At 41.1% G+C, this 20,978-nt stretch overlaps 1 protein-coding gene across 1 annotated transcript in view; it reads right to left on the bottom strand.

Moving 5' to 3' along the window:
- Positions 1-1,137: 1,137 nt before the first annotated feature.
- arhgef40 (Rho guanine nucleotide exchange factor (GEF) 40) overlaps positions 1,138-20,978 on the bottom strand; it is a 42,066-nt gene continuing 22,225 nt past the window's right edge. The window contains exons 17-27 of the mRNA XM_032499340.1: positions 20,366-20,881; positions 19,859-20,238; positions 19,173-19,422; positions 18,144-18,233; positions 15,924-16,130; positions 14,047-14,226; positions 13,778-13,958; positions 11,978-12,088; positions 7,231-7,340; positions 4,607-4,647; positions 1,138-4,375 (exon numbers count right to left, since the gene is read on the bottom strand). Of these exons, the coding sequence (XP_032355231.1) occupies positions 4,621-4,647; positions 7,231-7,340; positions 11,978-12,088; positions 13,778-13,958; positions 14,047-14,226; positions 15,924-16,130; positions 18,144-18,233; positions 19,173-19,422; positions 19,859-20,238; positions 20,366-20,881 (2,052 nt within the window). The 3' untranslated portion in view covers positions 1,138-4,375; positions 4,607-4,620. The remainder of the gene's footprint in view (positions 4,376-4,606; positions 4,648-7,230; positions 7,341-11,977; positions 12,089-13,777; positions 13,959-14,046; positions 14,227-15,923; positions 16,131-18,143; positions 18,234-19,172; positions 19,423-19,858; positions 20,239-20,365; positions 20,882-20,978) is intronic.

Raw genomic sequence — 20,978 nt, 5'->3', positions numbered from 1 at the left:
GACTTTAATATTTTAACAAGAAAACACCAAAATCGCTGGAAACCTAAAATCGTGTTCATTAAGAGATCAGTTCCCCGGGGCAGATTGTTTTGAGTGTTTTAAACATTAGGTCAAATGGTTTTTAAAGGGTAAAAAAAAAAAAAAAAATAAAATGAAAAAAACCCACACAAAAACATGCTGCTCGACCTCCCTTTGCCAAATGCTGTGCCGGAAATTCGATTCCCAACAGCACTTCATTAAAAAAGAAATGCTTGGGGGCTATAAGGAGTTATCCGGTGAGATGACCAAATCCCTTTTCTTTTTTCTTTTTTTTTTCCTTTCACTTCAAAAGTGTGTGGTGTGGTGTAAATTTTTAGTTCCCGCCTCTCCCCCCGCCCCCCGCACCCCCCCCTCCCCCCCCCCTAACCTTTTTAAAAAGGGTAAAAAGTAATCGCTGCAAAGTCTGTTTTCCGGTAACCGGGGTGAAAATCCCCTTTTATGTTTCCCCCGATATCTTTCACGTTCTTTGTCGCCACGTTGGCTTTTTCCCAAAACCCCCCTTTTCCCCGCCGCCTTCTCCCTCATCCATTCGGGGTTCTCGGCCCCTTTTATTTTCCTTAGAAAAAAAAAAGTTTAACTTACTTTGTGTCTCCCCCCTTTTAAAGCCCCCCTCTTTTTCCTTTTTTTTTTTCCCCTTTCTCCCCCCTCGTGTCTGTATCCCCTTTAATGTGCCTTTGTTGTTGCCCCTTTGCCCTCGTATTTCCACATTTTCCCCCTACTTTCCTGTCCTCCTCTGCGCTCCCTTTTTCTCTCCCTAGTTTTGCCCCCTTCCGCCCCCCCCCCATTTTCCCCCCGTTTCCCAACCCCTTTTCTCTTTTTCTTTAGCTCCCTGACAGGGACCCAAAATCAGCCTCAAACTGCCCCCTCCTTAGAGAATTTTATCCCTAGACTATTTATATGGCGTGACGGGATTAATATTTAGTTTTGTGAGGCCCGGTAGAAGCGGCAGCACAGCTGGCTTTTACAGAACAGACCCCACTCGTTACAGCAAGTTTAAGGTTACGAGGTTACAGGCCCCGTTTTGAGGTTAGTCCTGCTCCACGGCTCACACACAAACTCTAACCCTCCACTCCTCCTAAATCTCCATCTGCGAGGTTGGAACTTGCATCCAGTTTTAATTCAACACAGAAAAGTAAAAAAAAAAAAACAGTACAATTATCAAGTAAGCACAACATGCATTTCCAACATTCCACATTCCTTTTCAAAAAAAATGTAAACATCAGGCAGAGTGTGTCGTAGAAAAGGGCAAGGGGAAAGTTTCTAGACATTAATACTGCCTCGCCACGGCATACAAAAGTCAGGGATTCTGCATATGACAATCTATATTGCAGTAAGAATGAAAGATGGTGTTCATTACATTGCTTCCAATATAACGCAATGTACCAAACAGCTAAAGGCTATCTAGTGGACGGGCCTTCTCCACGCCAACAAATTACATATTGATTTAGAAACGGCTCAATATCCATTTGCAATTTTTGAATTTGAATGCAGATATGAAATGGGCTAAATCTGATAACGCCAACAATCTGCTGCTGCTGTCTGCAGATGCAAGCTGGACCTCCGGCTGCTGGCTTCCGCTCCCCGATTGCTTCATATTGTACCTCAAGCATGATCTCGTTTGATCGTGATGCACATGCTATCTAATCAAACCGAAGAGTGGATGATGGTTGGTTTTACTGGCTGTAGGCTTGCTGCCATACAATATGAACTATACATCATTATATGAAATATTGATGCTTTTTGTGTTGTCTGAGTCATAACATAAAAAGGACAAGTGCCAGATAAGTTGTGCGTCATTTTGTAGGCCTACATATTCAAATAGAATCTAATAGTCATCTCATAGAAGTGTAACATGTATTTCTATTAGTGGACCCACGTGTTAGTCTGCCTGAGTGGAAGTTATTTTTTCATAAAGCCTGTTCCCTAGTCTTGAGATTTGATATCTGTAAAGGGAAGGTTTGGGAAATGCACTTCTTTGCAAGAGTTAGAGGTAACATAATAAGTCTACCAGCACCTCAAAAGTCCATTAAAAATCACGTTATATCTCATTTCTTTAATTCATACAACAGAAAATTGTGAATAATGACGAGTATAGCTTCATAGGGGACTCATAACTGACAACCTCAAGAAAAAAAATAGTCCGGTACAGGATCCCGTAATTAAACCGCAACTTGACATTTTTTCAAACAGATTAGGGATATTTAGAGGTGCTGGTAGGTAGTTTTTGTTGTCATTGATTCCCTGTTTCAACTCTTTATGCTAAGCTAAGCTGCTAGTTGCATCTTCCTCCTTATTGTACGGACATGAGATTGTTATGGATCCTCTCATCTAATTCCTGTCAAAACAACAAATAGGAATATTTACCAACATGTCGAACTATTCCTTAAAAAGTTAACCTAAATGCGTGTCAAACTCAAGGCCCGGGGGCCAAATCCGGCCCCATGCAGACTCTGATCAGGCCCGCATATCAATTTTGGTTCCTAATAAATTTTGGCCCATCTAATTTATGTAATTGTTTTCTGTAGTTTTTGTCACTTTTGGCCCCAGTTTTTTGGCGCTTTGCCGTTTTTTTGACATTTTGGCGCTTTTTTTCCCCCGACCTTAGTTGGAGTTTTTTTTCCAAGGATGGCTAAGGAAATTTATTGCTGACTTTGTTAGGGCTTTATGTCAATCAAACTATGAGTGAGAGGACTATATGAGACATGCAGAAATATAGTCAAATATTTGTCTTTTCTCTTAAATAAAAGCAGTAAAAAATAAAGTCTATATAAACGTTAGGTCTGGCTCTTGATGTGATTCTTATTGTCCAGGGTGACCCTTGGTAAAGTTGAGCTTGACACCTTTGATCTAAAGCAATCCCCTGACATCACAATGCCAATCGGCTTTAGAGACATCACTAAGGACCTCTTCAAACTGTGATCTTGAAACTCAAAAATTCACAAGCAGAAGCTAAAAAGTAACATTTGGGGGCATCTAGGTTGTTGGTCAAATGAAGAAAAGTTTCCTACAGTAGAAGTCAGATTTGAGTAAATTGTCTCTTTAAGAATTAACATGTAGTTCATGTCTTCTGATCGCAAGCACAAAACCCAGCAGAGCCAGAATATAGCACATCAAACAGATCCACCTCTCTCCATTTTATGGAGACCAGGAAAGCTCAAACTAAATGTAACAACAATACGTCTTTGTACACACGCAGCAACATTGCACAGACACCCATTATTTATACCTTTGGCACACAGAATATGGAACTTATATCAAAATAATAGTTTTAAATTCATTATCAGTACGTATAAGGCACCAAGAAGCTCATGTTGCTGACATAAGTTATACTTTAAAGAAGGTTAAATAAGTCCTTGCCACTGTTAATGCAACACCATTAGCTTAAACAAACATATGGATATGATTTTGTAAGACGTTCCCGTTCAATATCAAGGCAATGCTTACTGTGTGTGATCAGATGTAACCTTGCCTGATGTTGATTTAGTCGCTGTACCAGGCTCTAAAATGGCCAGAGTGACTGTGTGTGTGAGCATGTGGATGTGAATAGAGCTCCACTGTCTTATAAACAATAAGAATGACTGCATGTGTTGAAGGACACTGTGTGTGTTTGTGTGTATGTGTGTGCATGCTCACACCACCCCTGCCTCATTTACATAGATGCAATCACACCTAGCCTATGCCACACATTTTTACACAGGCAGGGGGGGGGGGGGGGGGGGGAAAGCCTACAGTACTCCATTCAGCGTTATGAAAATGACAAAGTACATAATACATTCTAAATCTGCAATCCTACAGTGGATTTAAGCCCCGCATATTACTTCCTGTTTATTGTCAGATGCTGGAGCATGTGATGCGTACAGGCAACCAGCCAGCCAGGCAATCAGTGGTTCAGACCAAGTGGTATGGCCTAGCGGGGAGCCGCGGGGCAGACAATGGCCACACTGTGTGGCTGAAGTGCCTTTGGTGTCAATGACTTTGCCAGCAACTGAGACTGGCAGATCCAAAATGGCGGAGCACAGAGAGCCCTGCTGGTGCTTGTCATGGTCTAAACAGGGCAGTTTGGATCCTTTTTTGGAGGCAGCTTTCTTCGGGCGGGGGGGGGGGTGTTAAACACGGGGAATGCAGGGCAGCTCTGCTCCAGCTAATCAGCTGTCATTTATTGTTTTAAGTAGGTGAATGGGGGTAGGGGGGGGGGAGGGAAGGTTAGCAAGCATATAAGAGAAGTTCAAATAGACTGAGGGTCTCTCTTTTGTTTTCTTGCTCCTCAAAGTCCAGTTGGGCTTGCCCAGGGGTGGAATAGAGATGTTGAAATCTTCAGTCCAGGGTCCAGTTTTCTGATTGGAAAAAGTTACAGGAAGAGACAGAAAGAAATTAAACATTACATTTCTTGCATGGATCTTAAGCATTCTTCAGGACGTGTTTTTAGATTTCTTTACGTAGAAACAGATTCGACAAAACGGGTAGAATCAGAAAGTAAGCGATGCTGGGACATTGTGACATGAGCAGCAATATAAAGAGAGCAACAACAGAGAGAGGAAGAAAAGATGAGAGAAATGTAACTTACTCTTATTGAGATGACGGTTACACGGCTGTAGAGGGAGACTGACTCTGAGGAGGAATAAAGACAAACAGAAACAGTCACATATTTGTATTCTGGTGTGTGTGTGTGTGTGTGTGTGTGTGTGCGCATGCCATAGTGTGCATGTACATTGGCGCAAGCGGCTATCCTCCCTCTGTTGTTGAATATGTGCGTATCACTGTCTGTGTGTTTGCCCTATCTGTTTGGGATGCGTGTGTCCGTCTGTCTGTCAATCTGTTCCCAGCGCAGTCTGTTTGCCAATCTGTCATATTCTGTTTGCTTGATAAAGAGATTGAGAGAATGTGTGTGTGTCTGTGTGCGTGCGTGTGTGCGTGCGTGTGTGTGTGTGTGCGTGCGCGCGCAGAGCAATTTCATTTAAACTGTACCATGGAGATGGCAGACAGGTACTGCTGTTTCCTTACAGCTAAGAGAATGCATTCTCCTGTCTACACTTTACTAACATATAGAAATGATGTTGCCATTTGAAGGACACCTTTTTATCACCTCACTGAAACTGTTGCAGTTGTAGCACAACGACTCCACTAATCTCAGGCGTAGGTTACATTCAAATGGCTGCGATGCCACAGCAGCTGAGGGACATATTTATGTTTTCCATTTTGCACAAATAAACTATAAATAAAAGAAACGTGTTTTTTCTTGTGCAATATATTAACCATGAGAACAGTGGAAAGATTACTAGTGCGGGTAAAAATTGGAGAAAAAAACCCCCAAATGGGCTTTTGAATGCACTCATCCATCTTAAGAAGAACCATGCATGAAGATCAGGCAAATTACTGATTAGAAAATGACACATTTCAACGATTTCTAATTGCAACGCCTCCATTTTGAGTCCAGCCGGGAACCTTTGTTGCACGCCATCCAGGCGGACGATCTACTAACCGGTTTTGCATTTTCATACATTGATTACATAGCAGTGGGAGAGAGAGAGAACAGACAGATTAAAACTGGGCATGTTATGGATCATGGTCAGCGTTTTAACCCTTAATCCACAGGGTTAAGCATCCTGCTAAATGTTTTTGGGGTTTGGTTCTGTCGTAAAACAACCAACACACAACACACTTTTCCACATATTCACTAAGAACACATGAGCACACAGATTCAAACCAATGTATACGTGGTCCCGACTTGACCCATAATCACAGACTGCCCCTGCGACATTACTGACTGAAAGTCGAATAAAGTTGAAAGTGAATGTTAATCTTTATGCTTTGTTTTTCTCACTTCCTTTCTGTTTCATCAGCGCACTCTTTCTAATTTTGCTTTTAGGCTGGTTTGGATTTGGACAGGCTTTCATCTACCGCTTCGGAGCTGTTGTTTTCGCAATCCGAGCTTGAGATGATCATTCATGGTTTTATATCATCCCGGCTTGTTTACTGCAACCCGTCTACAACTAGTCCAGAACTCTGCTGCTGACCAGGTCCAGCAGGATGTCGCGCATCACTCTTATTTTATACTCATTACAATGGCTTCTGATCAGGTCCAGGATCCGATTTAAAGTTCTTGTTCTGACTTATGAAGCTTTGCATGGTGCGTCACCTGTTTATATCTCTGACCTGATCTTTCCGTACACTACTAACAGGTCCCTCGGGTCTTCTAACCAGGGACTTCTGGTGGGCCCCTATGGAGTTTTATTCCTATCTTTATTTAAGAGCGTATTCTTTCAATTTGAGAGCATTTCTCACTGATATTCTGTGCAGATTTTGTAATAATTTCCCTCCAAACCTTGCTCTACTCACTTAAAACTAAAAGGTGACTGTTCCTTTGAAGCGGTGGCTCCAAACCTGTGGAACGCCCTTCCTACTGTCTTACGTTTTGCAGTCTCTGTTGAAGTTTAAATTCGCTTTAGATTTATGTTTGTAACTTTGGGTTTTAGGTTTTAATCTTTTAAAGGATTTTCATTTGTCTTTCAGTTATTTTTTGTCAGAGCTTATTGCATTTTACAAATGTTTATCATGTGAAAGGTTCTATATCAAAGAAACTTATTATTATTAGTAGTAGTAGTAGTAGTAGAAGTAGTAGTATTCTTTTGTAGCTGCTGATGACACATTCAGCCCCAGCATCCACCTGTAGGCTCTGATTCTACGTTCCCCTACAAGGGACAGTAATGTCATCAAATATCAGAGCCTAGATGCCAAATGTCAATGCTGTACATATTCTACATTCACGTCATAAAATCCATTCTATGTGAGTTGGCTGACTGAACTGATCCCAGTGACAACCAGTGCTTGGTTTGAAAGAATGCTGTACTCATTAGCAGTCTCAAGGCTCGTCTCTGACTATGTTCAGTGTTGCAAATTCTGCCCGGGTAGTTCCCGGTCCTTTAGAGTCATAAAGTTATATCAGAGACATTTTTGAAAAATGCAGGTTCCTAAAAAAAAAAAAAAAGAAAAAAAAAAAAAGAAAAGATTCCTGGAAAGCCTTCTGATATTTGGAAAAGAGCCTGTGGTTCCACTTCACATTCCTCACATTTTGAATCTACATTTAACCATGGTGAAGTGTTGAGTCATTACAGCAATAAAGCCAAAAAACGTTTTCATCTCCTTTGCAGTGGATTGTGTGTTACTGTATGCGGGAGTACACTGTGACCCCACCTGGGAGTAACTTGTTGATCCGGAGCTTCTCCTGGGGTCCCTTCCAGACGCCGGGGATCCCCCTTCCTTCTGACTGCCGACAGAGGAGGAGTCTGAGCAGCTACTGTGGACTGAGAGAGAGAGAGAGGTTAACAGATACCAAAATACAGTATATCTAGCAGATGTAACACACTTAAAATATGTATTTTTCTCTCTTTTTGCTCCAGGTAGTGGATCAAATATCAAATAATGATATCATTATGCATTCAGGCTTGATTTGCATACATGGATTCTTTGCCATTTAGATAGGCATTTGTGTGTGTGTGTGTGTGTGGTGTGTGTGGTGTGTGTGTGTGTTGTGTGTGTGTGTGTGTGTGTGTGTGTGTGTGGGGTGTGTGTGTGTGTGTGGGTGTGTGTGTGTGTGTGTGTACGTGTGTGTGTACGTGGTGGTGTACGTGTGTGTGTACACTTCAATAATGCAAACCAATCATCGTGTCTTGAAATGAAACTGGGTTTAGGAGAAACTGGGTGTGGGAGAGACAAAGAGAGAGGAGTCAGAGAGAAAAGGCTTGTTTTTTTTTCTCATCCTGTTCAATGAATTTCTAACAGCGTTCAGGACAATTCATGCATTGAAATCCTGAGCGGCTGCGCTCAATGAGACACCTGGTGAGCAGTATGTGCATTACACCGAGCAATGAATGGAAAAATGACTTTGGCTCTCAGGCAACAGTGGCCTTTGGGGGACTGGATGCTTGGTCTGGAATCTGAATAATTATATTTTTAGTTATTATAGTTTCATTTATAGTTTGTGTGTTTTCATTTCACTTGTAACACTGTGGGCAGGATCTCGTCTCTTAAAGGGTAACTCCGCCCTCTCATATGTTGGAGTATGAATCCATAGCATCAATATGTGATGTGAGTTCCAGGAGTTGTTTTGTGACAAAGATCATATTTTCCTTCACCCTGCCTGCCATGGTTCCATCTTAATAGGTAATTCCCTCGTTTTTCAGATGGCGTTCTGATTATACTTGACTATTCAGCACGGAACTGTAGGGAACCTGTTGCTGATTATGTGTGTAGGTGGAGAGTGTGCTAAAGTATTGTAGTAGGAGCAAGATAATTTTTTAGTTTCTCTTACTCATTTTTCCTGAACTTCTCTTAATTCATGTCGCTGCCTGAACATTGAACCCATGTTTTGACTGATGTTTTAGATTACTGAGAGGATTTCTGTAATCAAACTGCATTGTAGCTACTCATTGGATAGCTCAGTTTTTGGCCAGTTATGTTGAGGAATAGGGATTGGCGACATGGTCAAAATCCGTATTACATTACTGTTAAAGGTCCAATGTGTAGGAATTGTCAATCATTCTCATTTCCTATTTCAGAACTGTTCATAATGTTCATACTGTTCATATTGTAATATAATAACTTAATACTATTTATCCCAGTACCCTTTGCACTATGTTCCACATTTAAATCATTTTTATTGGTCTCTTCATTGCACTCATCTCTCTACATTGTTTCTGTTTAGAGTATATATATATTAGTGTGTCTATATTAGTGTGTATTTATTGTCTGTTGGGTTGTTTGTTTTGAATGTGTAAGCACATTGTGAGCAACTATGCTCCAAAGGAAAATTCCTCGTATGTGTCTTCATACCTGGTCAATAAAGCTGATTCTGATTCTGATTCTGAATTTCTCCCATCTAGCATTGAGATCATATATCGCAATCAACTCTCTCGCACCACGCAGTTCCAAGTACGTATTACAGCTACGGTAGCCTTCACGCTTCAAAAAGGTAGTCTTTTGCTCTTTTCAATATCCTTTTTCTTTTTCTGGGCGATGAAGAAGACCCCTGTTCCTGGAATTTGGATTTGGAATACTTGTGATCTTCCATGTTTCCTTCTAAGCGACGATACCCATTAGCAGATTAGCAGCACCTGTGAGTTTATCATGTGACGGTGAAAACGCGAAAAGCGGAGCACTATATCCTGAAAGCAGAATTTAAGTTGCTGCCCTCTGGTTCCCGCTTCAGTCAGCCAGCCACCAGCCAAAACAAATAGATGTAAATTCTTTTTTGTACCCTCTGCTATCTCTCTGGTTAACTCTGTAAAGAATAGGTAACGTCAGCACATAAGGCACACTTGGACTTAAACTTTTAATGTTGTATTTATTTCCCCATTTGGTCTGATCCTGTATTTTTAATTGATGTTGTCATCTTTGTTGTCATGTACTGTATGTCAACTTCTTGCTTCTGCAGCAAAATTAATCGCACCTCTGGGACAAATAAAGGTCTTGATTGATTGATTGATTGAAAACGCGAAAGGCGGAGCAGTGTATCTTGTATGTCCCTTACCGGCTAACGTATTTCAAGATAGTGCATGAATATGGAGAGTCTACCCCAGTCCATGCAAATGGAAACGTAAAATTTCAAGCCAATAGGAATACTTTTTTTACTTTATTTTTTTATTGATCATATATCAGTAACAGTATACAGCTACAAGTGTATACAATACAGACAGGTCAAATCAAATACGCCAGGGGAGATACAAAAAAAATAATAGGAATACTTGGAATTGATGGTGGTGGTGAATATTCATGAAAAGGACACGTTTGTGAACGGGTAACACCGATCTTGATAATAAACAACTAAACATGTTACACACTGGACCTTTAAAAAAAGCACCATTTTTTTTTAAACAATAAATTAAATGTAAATACTCCAACACAGTACCGTCTGGGATAGCTGCACTTTACAACATTTTATACTACTTTCTACTTTTATTTTTGATACTTAAATTTGCTAGTATTCTTTATTTTATTCAGGACTTTCTTTGTAATTCAGTATTTTTCATTTACGCATACTTCTACAGTACTATAGAAAATAAAAAGGTGCTCCACAAAGACTTTTAATGAAGTATGGAATCCCTTTCTTAACCATATTAAAGAGAAAATCAAATTACTCGCTGTTCAATGAAAAGTAGAATGTCAGATTTAACCATGCTCGCTTACTGCTCTCTCTGCCCTTCAAGGCTATTTAATTTTTACAATTACATATCAGATAACTTACTATTTTGTCCATGTTTTTTTATGTTATTGTACACTACCGGTCAAAAGTTTGAGGTCACTTACAAATGTCCATACCACTCCATTATAGACAGAATACCAGCTGATCTGAGTGGGGGGGCTGATCTGTAATGCAATATCTACGTCGCCCATTATCAGCAACCATTCATTCAATGTTCCAAAGGCCCATTCTGTTTTCTAATCTGATATCATTTTAAAAAACTAACTGAGACAACATTGAAGAACCCTTTTGCAATTATTTAAGCACATAATGTAATCTGAAAACTGCTGCCCTGGTTAAAAAAACAATGCAACTGATCTCAACTGGTATTCTGTCTATAATGGAGTGCAATGGAAATTTCTAAGTGACTCCAAACATTTGACCAGTAGTGTATGTTGTCCTATCACCATGTTCCGTTCTGTTTTTCTTGTCTTTTTTGAATACATAACATATATATATATATATATATAAACTAATAAAATTACAACTGTATTGTAAATATGCAATAGTTGTTAAACCAGTGCACCACTGTCATTGTACAGTTTTTTTTTTGGGGGGGGGGGTTATGGATACAGGAAGCACAACAAAGCCACAGTTTAAGGGAGACACGGGACTGAAGATTGTAATGGGATTTTTTATTTTTTTTAATTTTTTTTTATCACAGCACAAGTAAATGGTGCTTTTCGACAGAGCTACATATTCTCTGCAGGCACGTCAGTGCTCTTCAAAATTTCTCAGTGTGAGTCAAATATCAAAAATTCATAGAATAGCCTGAGGGCGCCAGATTGAAAAAAAACATGTACCACGTTATTACATTGTCACATGAGGAGAAACACCCAGGACCCGTTTTGTTTCCCCGTCTGTAATCTCAGGGCCACATCACTCTCAGCTCAGAGAGCAAATTTGAACAATCCAATAACCCGTTCTGGTCACATAAAAGTGACCGGCTTCCTGAAGCCAAAGATTGAACTGAAAAATGGTTTAGGCTTCCTGTATTTGGAAGGTGAGAGGAGAAACTGCAGGGTTTCAAATCAAGACTCCACACTAAATCGCTATTTGTTTTTTTTATTACTCATCTTTTCCAAAAACATGAGCACATTCTCTGTAAGATTAAGTGTTCAGTTTTTAGTGAGCTACCTGTACATACCAATTCATTTCAATGCTTTGCAAATGGTTTTCTCCCTGTGCAGCTCCCCTAAGAGCCCAGTGCTCCTAGTACCTGCAGCATCCCTCATGTGCAGAATAAGTGTTGCGGATGTATTCCCTTTTGAGTTAGTCTCACATTCCCAGACCTTCCTCCACAGTCCTGTGGAGCAGGGTCTGGCCGGTCCACATAGCATTCCGGGATAGGAGAAAAATGTGATCTAGTTTATTGGCTTTTTTTTTTTTTTTAAACCAATCACAACTATCTTGGCAGGGTGCTAAGCACCGAGCACAGCCACGGCGCCTCTGCTAAATAGCCTTGGTGAGGAACTTGTTTTGCACAAGTTGTGTTAAAAAACTCAGATTGGACAGATAGATCTCTTCAGGGTAAATCCAGACAGCTAGCTAAACTGAGGAGTAGTTAACCATAGTCCTCAGAAATTGACTAGAATTTAAAATTACGACACAAAGAGGGAGGTAATTGGGCATCCGGCGGAGTTTCCAGTAGAAAAAGAGCAATCCCGCAACGTTGTGGATATACACTTCGTTTGAGCCTACCTCTGTCATTGAGACTGTAGATAGAGTCCAGTTCTGAGACTTGAGTTCCTGTCGCATCCAGCAGCAGCTTACTAGAAATTCCCATGCAGAGTGACTCCTTCAGACACAACTCTGGAAGATTAAGGAGGAGAAATTGTACAAAAAAAATCAAAAAATTGTAAATAAGCTTTTTAAAAAGCCAGAAAACAAAATACTTTCACACAGAAATCACATAATGTACTCAACTGCGTTTGAAAGATGTTCTTATGTAAAGCACATTGCAGTAAAACAACTATATAAAATACGAGTGGTGTAAGTGGGTAAGGGAAGGACTCGGCCTCTCAATGAAAATACAGTTTGTTTATGGTTTGGGAACATGGGAACAATGCAGTTTGAACAGTAAGTTAACGGTGAATATGTGTCAGCCCCTGTTTTGTAATGCCAGCTGCAAAGCATTTTATCAAGATACTGTAATCTGAACCAATTACAGGAAGCGATCCTGAGACTCGAGGTTTTATGGATATGAGGAGGTGGATATGTGACATGTGATAGCCAGCAGTGCTTGGAAAGCTGGGCATAAATAAATAAGCAACAATCAAACAGCAGATTGGACTGGTGCAGATCGTGTTCTCTACTCATAGGAAAGTAGAGAAGCCAGTTGAAGTTACACAGAGAGGAATCAGAATTGTGAGTCCACGTCCAAAAAAACGGAAGGATTTCAGACTAAAATGACCTCCTGCAATGTTCTGATTCAGGATGACAAATGGGAAAGTGGCCCACACCCTAACTTTGCAGTGGACTGGTCACTTGTTCAGGATGATTTCCTGCTTTACGCTCAGTATATGCTGGGATTGTGTCCGGGGATTTAATGAGATTCAAGATCAAGACAATGCTGCTGTATGAGTGCCAAAGTTATGGACAATTTGAAAAAAATGTTGCAATGTCAAGTTATTATTACATTTGAGTTGACCACTTACTTCAGAAGTGTTTTTATGCCATGCTATATCTTTTCTTATCAAAACCTGTCACCTACATTACCCACAATGCAACTCGAACGCTGACAGTTTCAGTCGGATCTTTGAGTGTGTTATGCTACGGCTAATGTAGCCTTGCGCTTCTAGCCTCAAGCGAAATGAGTTCCGTCAAGTTACATCACTAGAAGCACGTTATCAGGCTTTAAGAAACTTTTTTTACATGTGCAGTTAGTACTCCCCAAGTTGCTCTTTCTATTTATAATCCGAACACTTTAGGGTAGACTAAAGGTCCCATATTGTAAAAAAGTGAAATTTCCATGTCTTGTTTATTTATAAAGCAGGTCTAGGTGTTCGGTGTAAGTATAAAAAGGCTCAATCCAGCAAATGCACACAGCCGTATTCAAAAACTGTGCCTTTAAATGAGCCGTGAAGACTTCCGTACGGATGTGATGTCACAACTATACTATATATAGGTAGAAAGTGCTGCTACAGTGCCGTTACAGTCATTCCCCGGCTGCAGTGACAGGGGAGAGACTCCGAGATCGCAGATGCTGAAGACCCATAAACACCGACCAATCAGAGCAAACTTCATTTTTTTTTTTTTATAGAAGTGGAGCTTAAAAAGACAGGATCTAAAACAGAACATTTTAGATACAGCATACAGGTACATTCAGGCGGAGAGTATGAGTATGAAATAATGTCTACTTTAAACAGCTTCTAAACATGTTCTAGCGGAAACCCAAAATACAAGTGTGGATCTGAAAATGAGCTGGATATGGGACCTTTTAAGGTTTTCTAAATATGTCTGAGAGGCTAAAGACGTCTGAGGTTAAAGGCCAGACTGTACCTGTGTTGTTTATGGCGTGTGTCCACAGCAGATGGGCAATGTCATGAGTCCAGGCTGCCTTGTCTTCCCTGTCCTTGGCTTGCAGCGTGATGCAGTCTCTGGTTCGAGGAGCCTGTCGGACCCAAACTTCGAACTTCACTCCCTCCCCACCCACGCTCTGAGTCAAACCCATCTCACTGGTCTGCAGGGAGAAGAGAATAAACATACAGTATAGTCAAGAGGACTGAGATAGAAGGAAAGAGAGAGAGAGAGAGGGGTGTGTACTGTACCTTGATGCTGTGTTTGTAGCTGTAGGCGGTGAGTCCCGGGCTGGGGCTCTTCTGTTTAGTGAAGATGACAACGTGCTGGTAGAGGAAAACGTTTCTCACGCCGGCCCGCTTCCTGCGAGCCCCCCCGCACACCGTCAGCTCGCCCTGACGTACCAGCTCGCCGCGCTCGACCACTGGGATCTGATAAAACACACACACACACACACACACACACACACACACACACACGTTAGGATGCACTTATCTTGGCCTGCGGCCCAGGCCCAGGGCTTTAATCTGCAAGAGATACCATCTTATTTATATCTTAAGAGGCCATTTAGCCTTGACTTGACACCATTTTTTAAACTATTTTTTTCCAATCCAGTTTCATTTTATTATCTCAAAGCAAGAAACAAAAAATAGAAAAAAAGTCAGATTCTTAAAACAAACCGCTTCGGAAACAAGTGAATAATCTCAGACTCTTTGGAACATTTTAAAAGGCCAATTTTGTTGCTCCGTAGCTCAGAAAGAATGAACTGTGTTAAATCTGAAAATCTTCACGGGATTATTAACTCACTTTAAGCTTTAAAAAGTCACTTTCTTGCCTGTTTACTTTTTCCCAAGCAAATTCTCTCCTTAACCAACTCAAAATTTCGATTTGGAGTTGAGAGACATTTCTGCTACAAAGACTGAAAAGCCTTTTTCTTGAGTTAATAAAGAAAAGGACAAAGCAGTATCATAATTACAGTGCCTTGCATGGTGACACACTGAATTCCCTCTTCATAAAAATCCTTCTGTCTCTTGGATCTTTGCTCTAATTGGCCAGCTGACTCACATCTTTTGTGAAAATGGGACTTTATTGTTCATGTCAATTACCGGGTCAAAGGACTTTGTGATGTTGTTGCAACGCCTAACAGAGGCAGATGGAGGTTGATGAAAGTCAAATTTTACGTAACGCTCCTTAAGGACTCAGTACTAGACTTGGGTGAACATTTTCTCAACTGTAAGTGCTCTGCCAATAAAATTAAAAGGACTAATAATTTACCAGCAACCTGTCACACTGAGCAGTTATTTTTAAACCCCTAGAAATGTGTGTCATGATATAACTGATGCTTCACTCACATTATGAACACCCACATACACACCCACCCATACACACACCTGCACTTACAGTTTTTTTTTTTTTACACAGAAAGCTTTTGCAGCGTGATTTGAAGTAGCTCAATCTCCGTAATCTCCCCTAGCTCGAAAGAGGGAGGAGGGAATAGTTGTGTGTGCATGCGTGGGGTGGGGGGGGGGGTGGGGGTGTCAAATGTTTGTCACAACTAGCTCTGAATGATTGTGCTGTGTCAGAAGAGCACAACAAGGGGCAAATGGATGTGGTGCTCTCTAGGGTTAGAAGGTTTTTTTTTTTTTTAGAGGCTAAGAGTTTTCCTAGTTGTCGATTATAAAAACTCCACATTCCTTTCTTTTATTGGCTGTGCTCCTCTATTTGTGTTCTAGGCAGGAGACAATTTCATTATTTTATTTGCTTTGAATTTCCTGGATTGTACCAACTCTCCCCACACACTCATGCAAGAACATAGTCATCACTGTGTTTTACTGTGATGAGCAACTGCAATGAGAAAATGCCATTGAGCTCCTGGCTATACATTTGGAGTCAAGCATATATAACCTAAAAAGCATGTGTATCTTTTTTATATTCTAATAAATGCTAATAAAGTCCCTTTTTAACATACAAAAAAAACAGTATTAACTCAAGCAATAAAAGCGTTCAAAATTCAATCTCTTCCAACTGCCTGACCTCATCAGGGTGAGTTAGTTTCTTTCTCTCTTAGAAGAGAAAGTGTGACTTGATTTACAGTTGCACAGTCATAAATTGGGACAGGCATTCTCACCGGACATCCGCCGATGAGGTCGCTGGCCCTGAGGTCCTGGCCATGCTGTTGGGCGTGTCTCAGGATGGAGAGGGCGGAGTCGGAGGCGGGGTTTATCCCTCCCAGCTCCTCTAAGGCCTCGCAGTACTGCTCCAGCCTCTGAGTGGGAGCCTGAAGACAGTGAGGGAAAGACAGGGGGGAGAGGGGGGAGGCTGGGGGGAGTTTGGACTGCAGGACAGGGAAGAGAAAAGGGGAGTTGTAAGAAAAGGAAAAGTTACACTGAGTTGTTTCTTACGGTGTCTCAACGTCATATTCAGACTATAAGATACCTTTTACAACACAAACCAATTACCCCACAGTGCAATCCATAAAGTAGTTTACGACATATGCTCACAAACCTACATTTATTTACCATAATGCATTGCACAGGCAGAGAAAACAGACAGAGGTCAGATGCGAGAAATGTGCTTGATTTTTGCCATCTAGTCTCGCTTTGTCAGACCTTCCTCCACAGCGCTGCGGATTAGGGTCTGGCAAATTGAACACACTATATAGGCCTCTATATCTTTTGTAAAAATGTCTTCTTTTTTTAAAAATGTGCTGTGTAAAATGAATAAAATGTGCATGTGGAAGTAAGTTATGTCATGTGAAACACACATGTGTAATGGCAATGTAAAAGCTGTGAAAGTTTTTTTATAGTTAGAAATTACGCTATTTACATTAGAAGATTATTTCACAACACAAATAAAACATTACACATGTATTATGTTGTGAAAAAACTAAAACCCTTGTAAAAAAACTAAAACAAACCAAAATCACTCTATTTGTGGTTAAAAAATGTCATTTGGTCGGCTACAGTTACCATATGAGACGTGTGTAGTCAGGATCATTATAGTTTTGGCCAATATATCTTAAAACAACCTGATTTTACACTCATTATTGGTCGAAAAAAAATACAAACACAGTAAAAACCATAAAGACATCTCAATCTGTTTCTTTCCTAGTGAAATCCCGTTGTCCTTCTGGGTTTCGAATGAACACAGAAACCGCGTGTGCCGTCGACTGTCTTCATCCTCATAACAATCATCACCGCCATCCCCAAAACAATCACCATCATCACATCCATCACAATAACCGTAAACCTTCAAGGAGCCATATTCCACAGTGTGTTTTGAAGCTGCTGTGGAATGTAACTTGAACTCACACCGCCTCCTGCTGGTGGTTTCTTAGAAATGCTCCTTCATCAAACACTTGACAACTTGAATAAGATCTCTCGTCGTAAAGTCCTCTTAGTAATCTTACGATGCCGTCGATGTATTAGTTTTAGTTAATTGTAGCTTACAAGCTCAAATTGCTTTCTCTATAATCCGCCTTTAATTGGCTTTTCTAGTGTACATTAAACATGTAATTAGCTTTACTATATATACACACAACTCATTTTTAATTGCAGCAACCGTTGAATAAAGCAACTTTAATTGCTTTGTGCTTGTGATGTGTGCAAACTTTACTCATAATGAGGTTCTCACATTGTGCTTTAACAGATTTTCTAAAAAAGAAAATAAACCAAATAAAAGTGTTATGACCCTGACACTCTTATTATGTGTAGACTCAGGAATGTGATAATCAGTGAGAAAACAGGGAACTTTTTTTTTTTTTTTTTTTTTTTTTTTAAAAGGTAGACTACTACAGGCACATTTCACCCTGAAACTTTCCCAGTTACCTACTCCCAAATTACTTACAAACATGCATATGGTGCATTATCTATTAAAAAAAAAAAGTGTATAGATTTTCAAAGATCTAAACATTGGATAAAGCCAGGTTTATTTTTTGTTTCATTTGTATTAGCATGTTAGAGTCAAAGGTTTTTGACTTTGAGTTTTTTTTGGAAATCTCTTATCACTTCATACATCCAAAAATCTAATTTTGCTTCATTTTGAGGTATAATATGTTCTATAATCTTGCTATAGATGGTATATGAACCAATCCCTCTGTAAAAGACCCTCAGAATATTAATAGGAATACAAATTAGCCCAAAATCTCAAAATCAACACATTAAAAACTGTTTTTGCCTGCCATGTCTTGGCTTAACTTCGAATGTATTTACTGAAATGAGGTGACAGTAGAAAAGCCGGGAGGACAAGCTTCTTGATCTCAGATTCAAACAGTGCTAAACTCTCTGTGTGCACAGTAAGTTGGATGTTTTAGAGAGATGGACCGCAGCTAAATGATGATGACGCTTACCTTAAAGAAGTCGGCAGCCTGTGTGACCAGCGGAGAGTCCAGTTCTGGTTTACTCCTGATGTAGTGGGAGTACTGCAGGAACTGCTCCCGCTGTGTGAGAAAAAGACGTCGACAAAAGCCACATTAACGAGAGAATGTAGGACAAGTTTTGTAAAGACAATTCTACTTGTTTTAGTTCCTTTTAATCTCTGAACAATTAAGCAAATTATGACTATACTGCAAGTAACATAATTATACATACATACAACACATAGCTATACTGTTTTGAAAAGTGCTCATCTGAACTTTTATTTGTAAAAATTCCTGTAAATGTAAAGTCAAAATCACATCCTTTTATAAAAAAAAACTAGATACTATCACAGATTTATGTACCACACAAGTCATTCTTCCTTAAAAGAAGTGATGCGTTCAACTGCCATGTCAACATACATTTTAATAAGACTACAAAAAAAATATTTTTAACAATGTTATTCTTATACTTAGTTTGATAATGCTTTCTAAATACCAGTACATTCAAAATTAAGAAGGCTCTGCAATGCACAGGCAAGGCAATTTTATTTATATAGCACATGACAGCAACAGGGCAATTCAAAGTGCTTTACATAAAACATGAAAAAGCAATTAAAAACAAATAAAAACGTAAAAAGAATTTTAAAAAAAACATTAGATACGAGAATAAAATTCATAGTGCAATATAAGAAATTAGAGAACGGCAACATCAAAAAGAAAGGTCATCAGCCTTGAATTAAAAGAACTGAGAGTTGTTTGTTCCAGATATGTGGAGCATTAAAGCTGAAAGCTGCTTCCCCCTGTTTAGTTCTTACTCTGGGGACGGGTAACCAACCTGGGGGTCAGGACCACCCAAGGGACCCAAGGATAAATCTGAAGGGCCACCAGATTGTTAAACAGGGGATCTGTGCAACCTGTGATGAGGGGTTTCAAGTCACAATTCTGGGTTCTAGTAGCTGCTAGTGATGGATGAACAAACATAAATAAAGCCCAGATTTGTACCTACATTCCTGAACTTACGTATTTGCTGAAGCAGTCCTGTTGCAACAAGCTCTGCAAAAGAGCGCCCTCCATAGCCGGGAGTAGGTTCTGCGAGTGAAAGGTGCTGAGGCTGGCCCAGTTGGGGAAGAGGGTGTCTACCTTCCCCCTGATGGAGGCCGGGGTGTCTGAGAGCTCCAGTAAGGGGAGGTATGTCTCCTCTACCCCCTTCAGGACGGCCACGTACTGCCTCTCTGAACTCAGCATCCTACACCAGAGCAGGTACAGCTTACTGCGGGAGAAAGAGACAAGCAAGGAAATGATTAAGGAGTGCAAGAAAATGGATGAATACATTTGCAAAAGTGCAAACAACTGTGGGAGAAAGAGGAGAAGAGGAAGTGGGAGGGAAGAGAGCAATAAGCAATGGCCTGAGATCAAACAGTTAGTAATGAACACATGATCTGAGATTGCATGCTGACTGATAACATCTTTCTAAAACAGACTTCAGCTGGAAGCTTGTCAAGTCCCAACAAGGATAAATCACTTCTCCCTTTCATATTATCCTGACCGGTTGTTAATGTAATTTATAATGTTGGTCTTGTTTTGGAGCTCTCAGCCAAATTTTCTCATATTCAAGTTCCTACACAGAAAAATACACACAAGGAGGACATTATATAGAAATTTAAAAAAAAAAAAGGGAAAAAGAAGGACAAATGTTACAAACACACCTCTGTGCAGTTGATCCGGCCCTGTCTGTCCCTGTCTCCCTCTCAGTCCTCCCTAGCAGCACGTGTTGCCGTGGCGAGCCAGTGTGGTCCACCACCTCCTTGCTGCTGACCTCCACCCCTCGAATTAACACCCCTCCTCCTCCTCCTCCTCCTCCTCCTCCTCCCCAACCAGGGATGGCTGCAGCCATGCTAGTCGCAATCACTGGGTCAGCTGCCGTCCGTCTCCCCAGCCAGGACATGGGGGAGTTACGGCTCGCCCCACCCACCGGGGACTCAGATTTAGGGGTAGGCGTGCCTCTGCGGGGCACCAGAAGAGCCTGGAGGTCAAAGCTTGGGTGGCGCTTCCTGGGGGGCTTTGGAGGGAGCGGGGCCTCTGTGGGCTGAAAGTTAAGAGACACGGTTAGATTTCTTAAAGGACTACTCATTTCCTCCAAATTTGGCCCTTCACATGACAAGAGGATGAGCAGACACAACAGATAATCAATTCAAAATGAAGCACAAACTCACACTCTTCTTTGCAGGATTCAGAAGATTCTGCAGGAACTTCCCTCCTCCAGCACCGCCTGCTCCCCCTCCCCCTGCTCCCTCTTTCTTATTCCCTTTCTCCTCTCCTATCTTCAGCGTAGAGCAGGTCTGCGGCCTGAACAGCGATGCCAGAGATCCCCAGGACTGCAGCCCCCCCTCGCCTCCTCCAGCTCCCAGTCCCCAGTCGCCCTCTCCCTCAGAACCCATTACGTCCCACAGGCTGGTGGCAGATGGCGTCTTTGGCCTCCCCTGGCCCTGATTCTGGGCCCTGTCAGGCTGGAGGAAGCGAGGTTTAACCTGCGCTACGGTACGCTGGTAGCGCTCTACCGTCTGGGTCCAGAGATCAAGGAGCGCCCCGCCACCCAGCTCTATGGCTAAGGAGCGAGCGTCCTGGAAACGGGACGGGGGAATCGGGGGGAGAGAGGCAAGAGGGAAGGTGGAAGAAGAGGAAGAGGGGGAGGAGGAGGTGGAGAAGACCACCTCACACCACTGGGTGGCCTGCACATGAGACAGGAAAAAAAGATGACTCTTATTTGCCCTTCAATGTGTGATCATACTTTCTGTGTGTATAACGGATGGATTCCTTTAGCTGCGT

Source organism: Etheostoma spectabile, chromosome 19, assembly GCF_008692095.1.
Source record: "Etheostoma spectabile isolate EspeVRDwgs_2016 chromosome 19, UIUC_Espe_1.0, whole genome shotgun sequence".
NCBI classification, from domain to species: Eukaryota; Metazoa; Chordata; class Actinopteri; order Perciformes; family Percidae; genus Etheostoma; species Etheostoma spectabile.
This window is presented reverse-complemented; position numbering and strand designations above follow the sequence as displayed.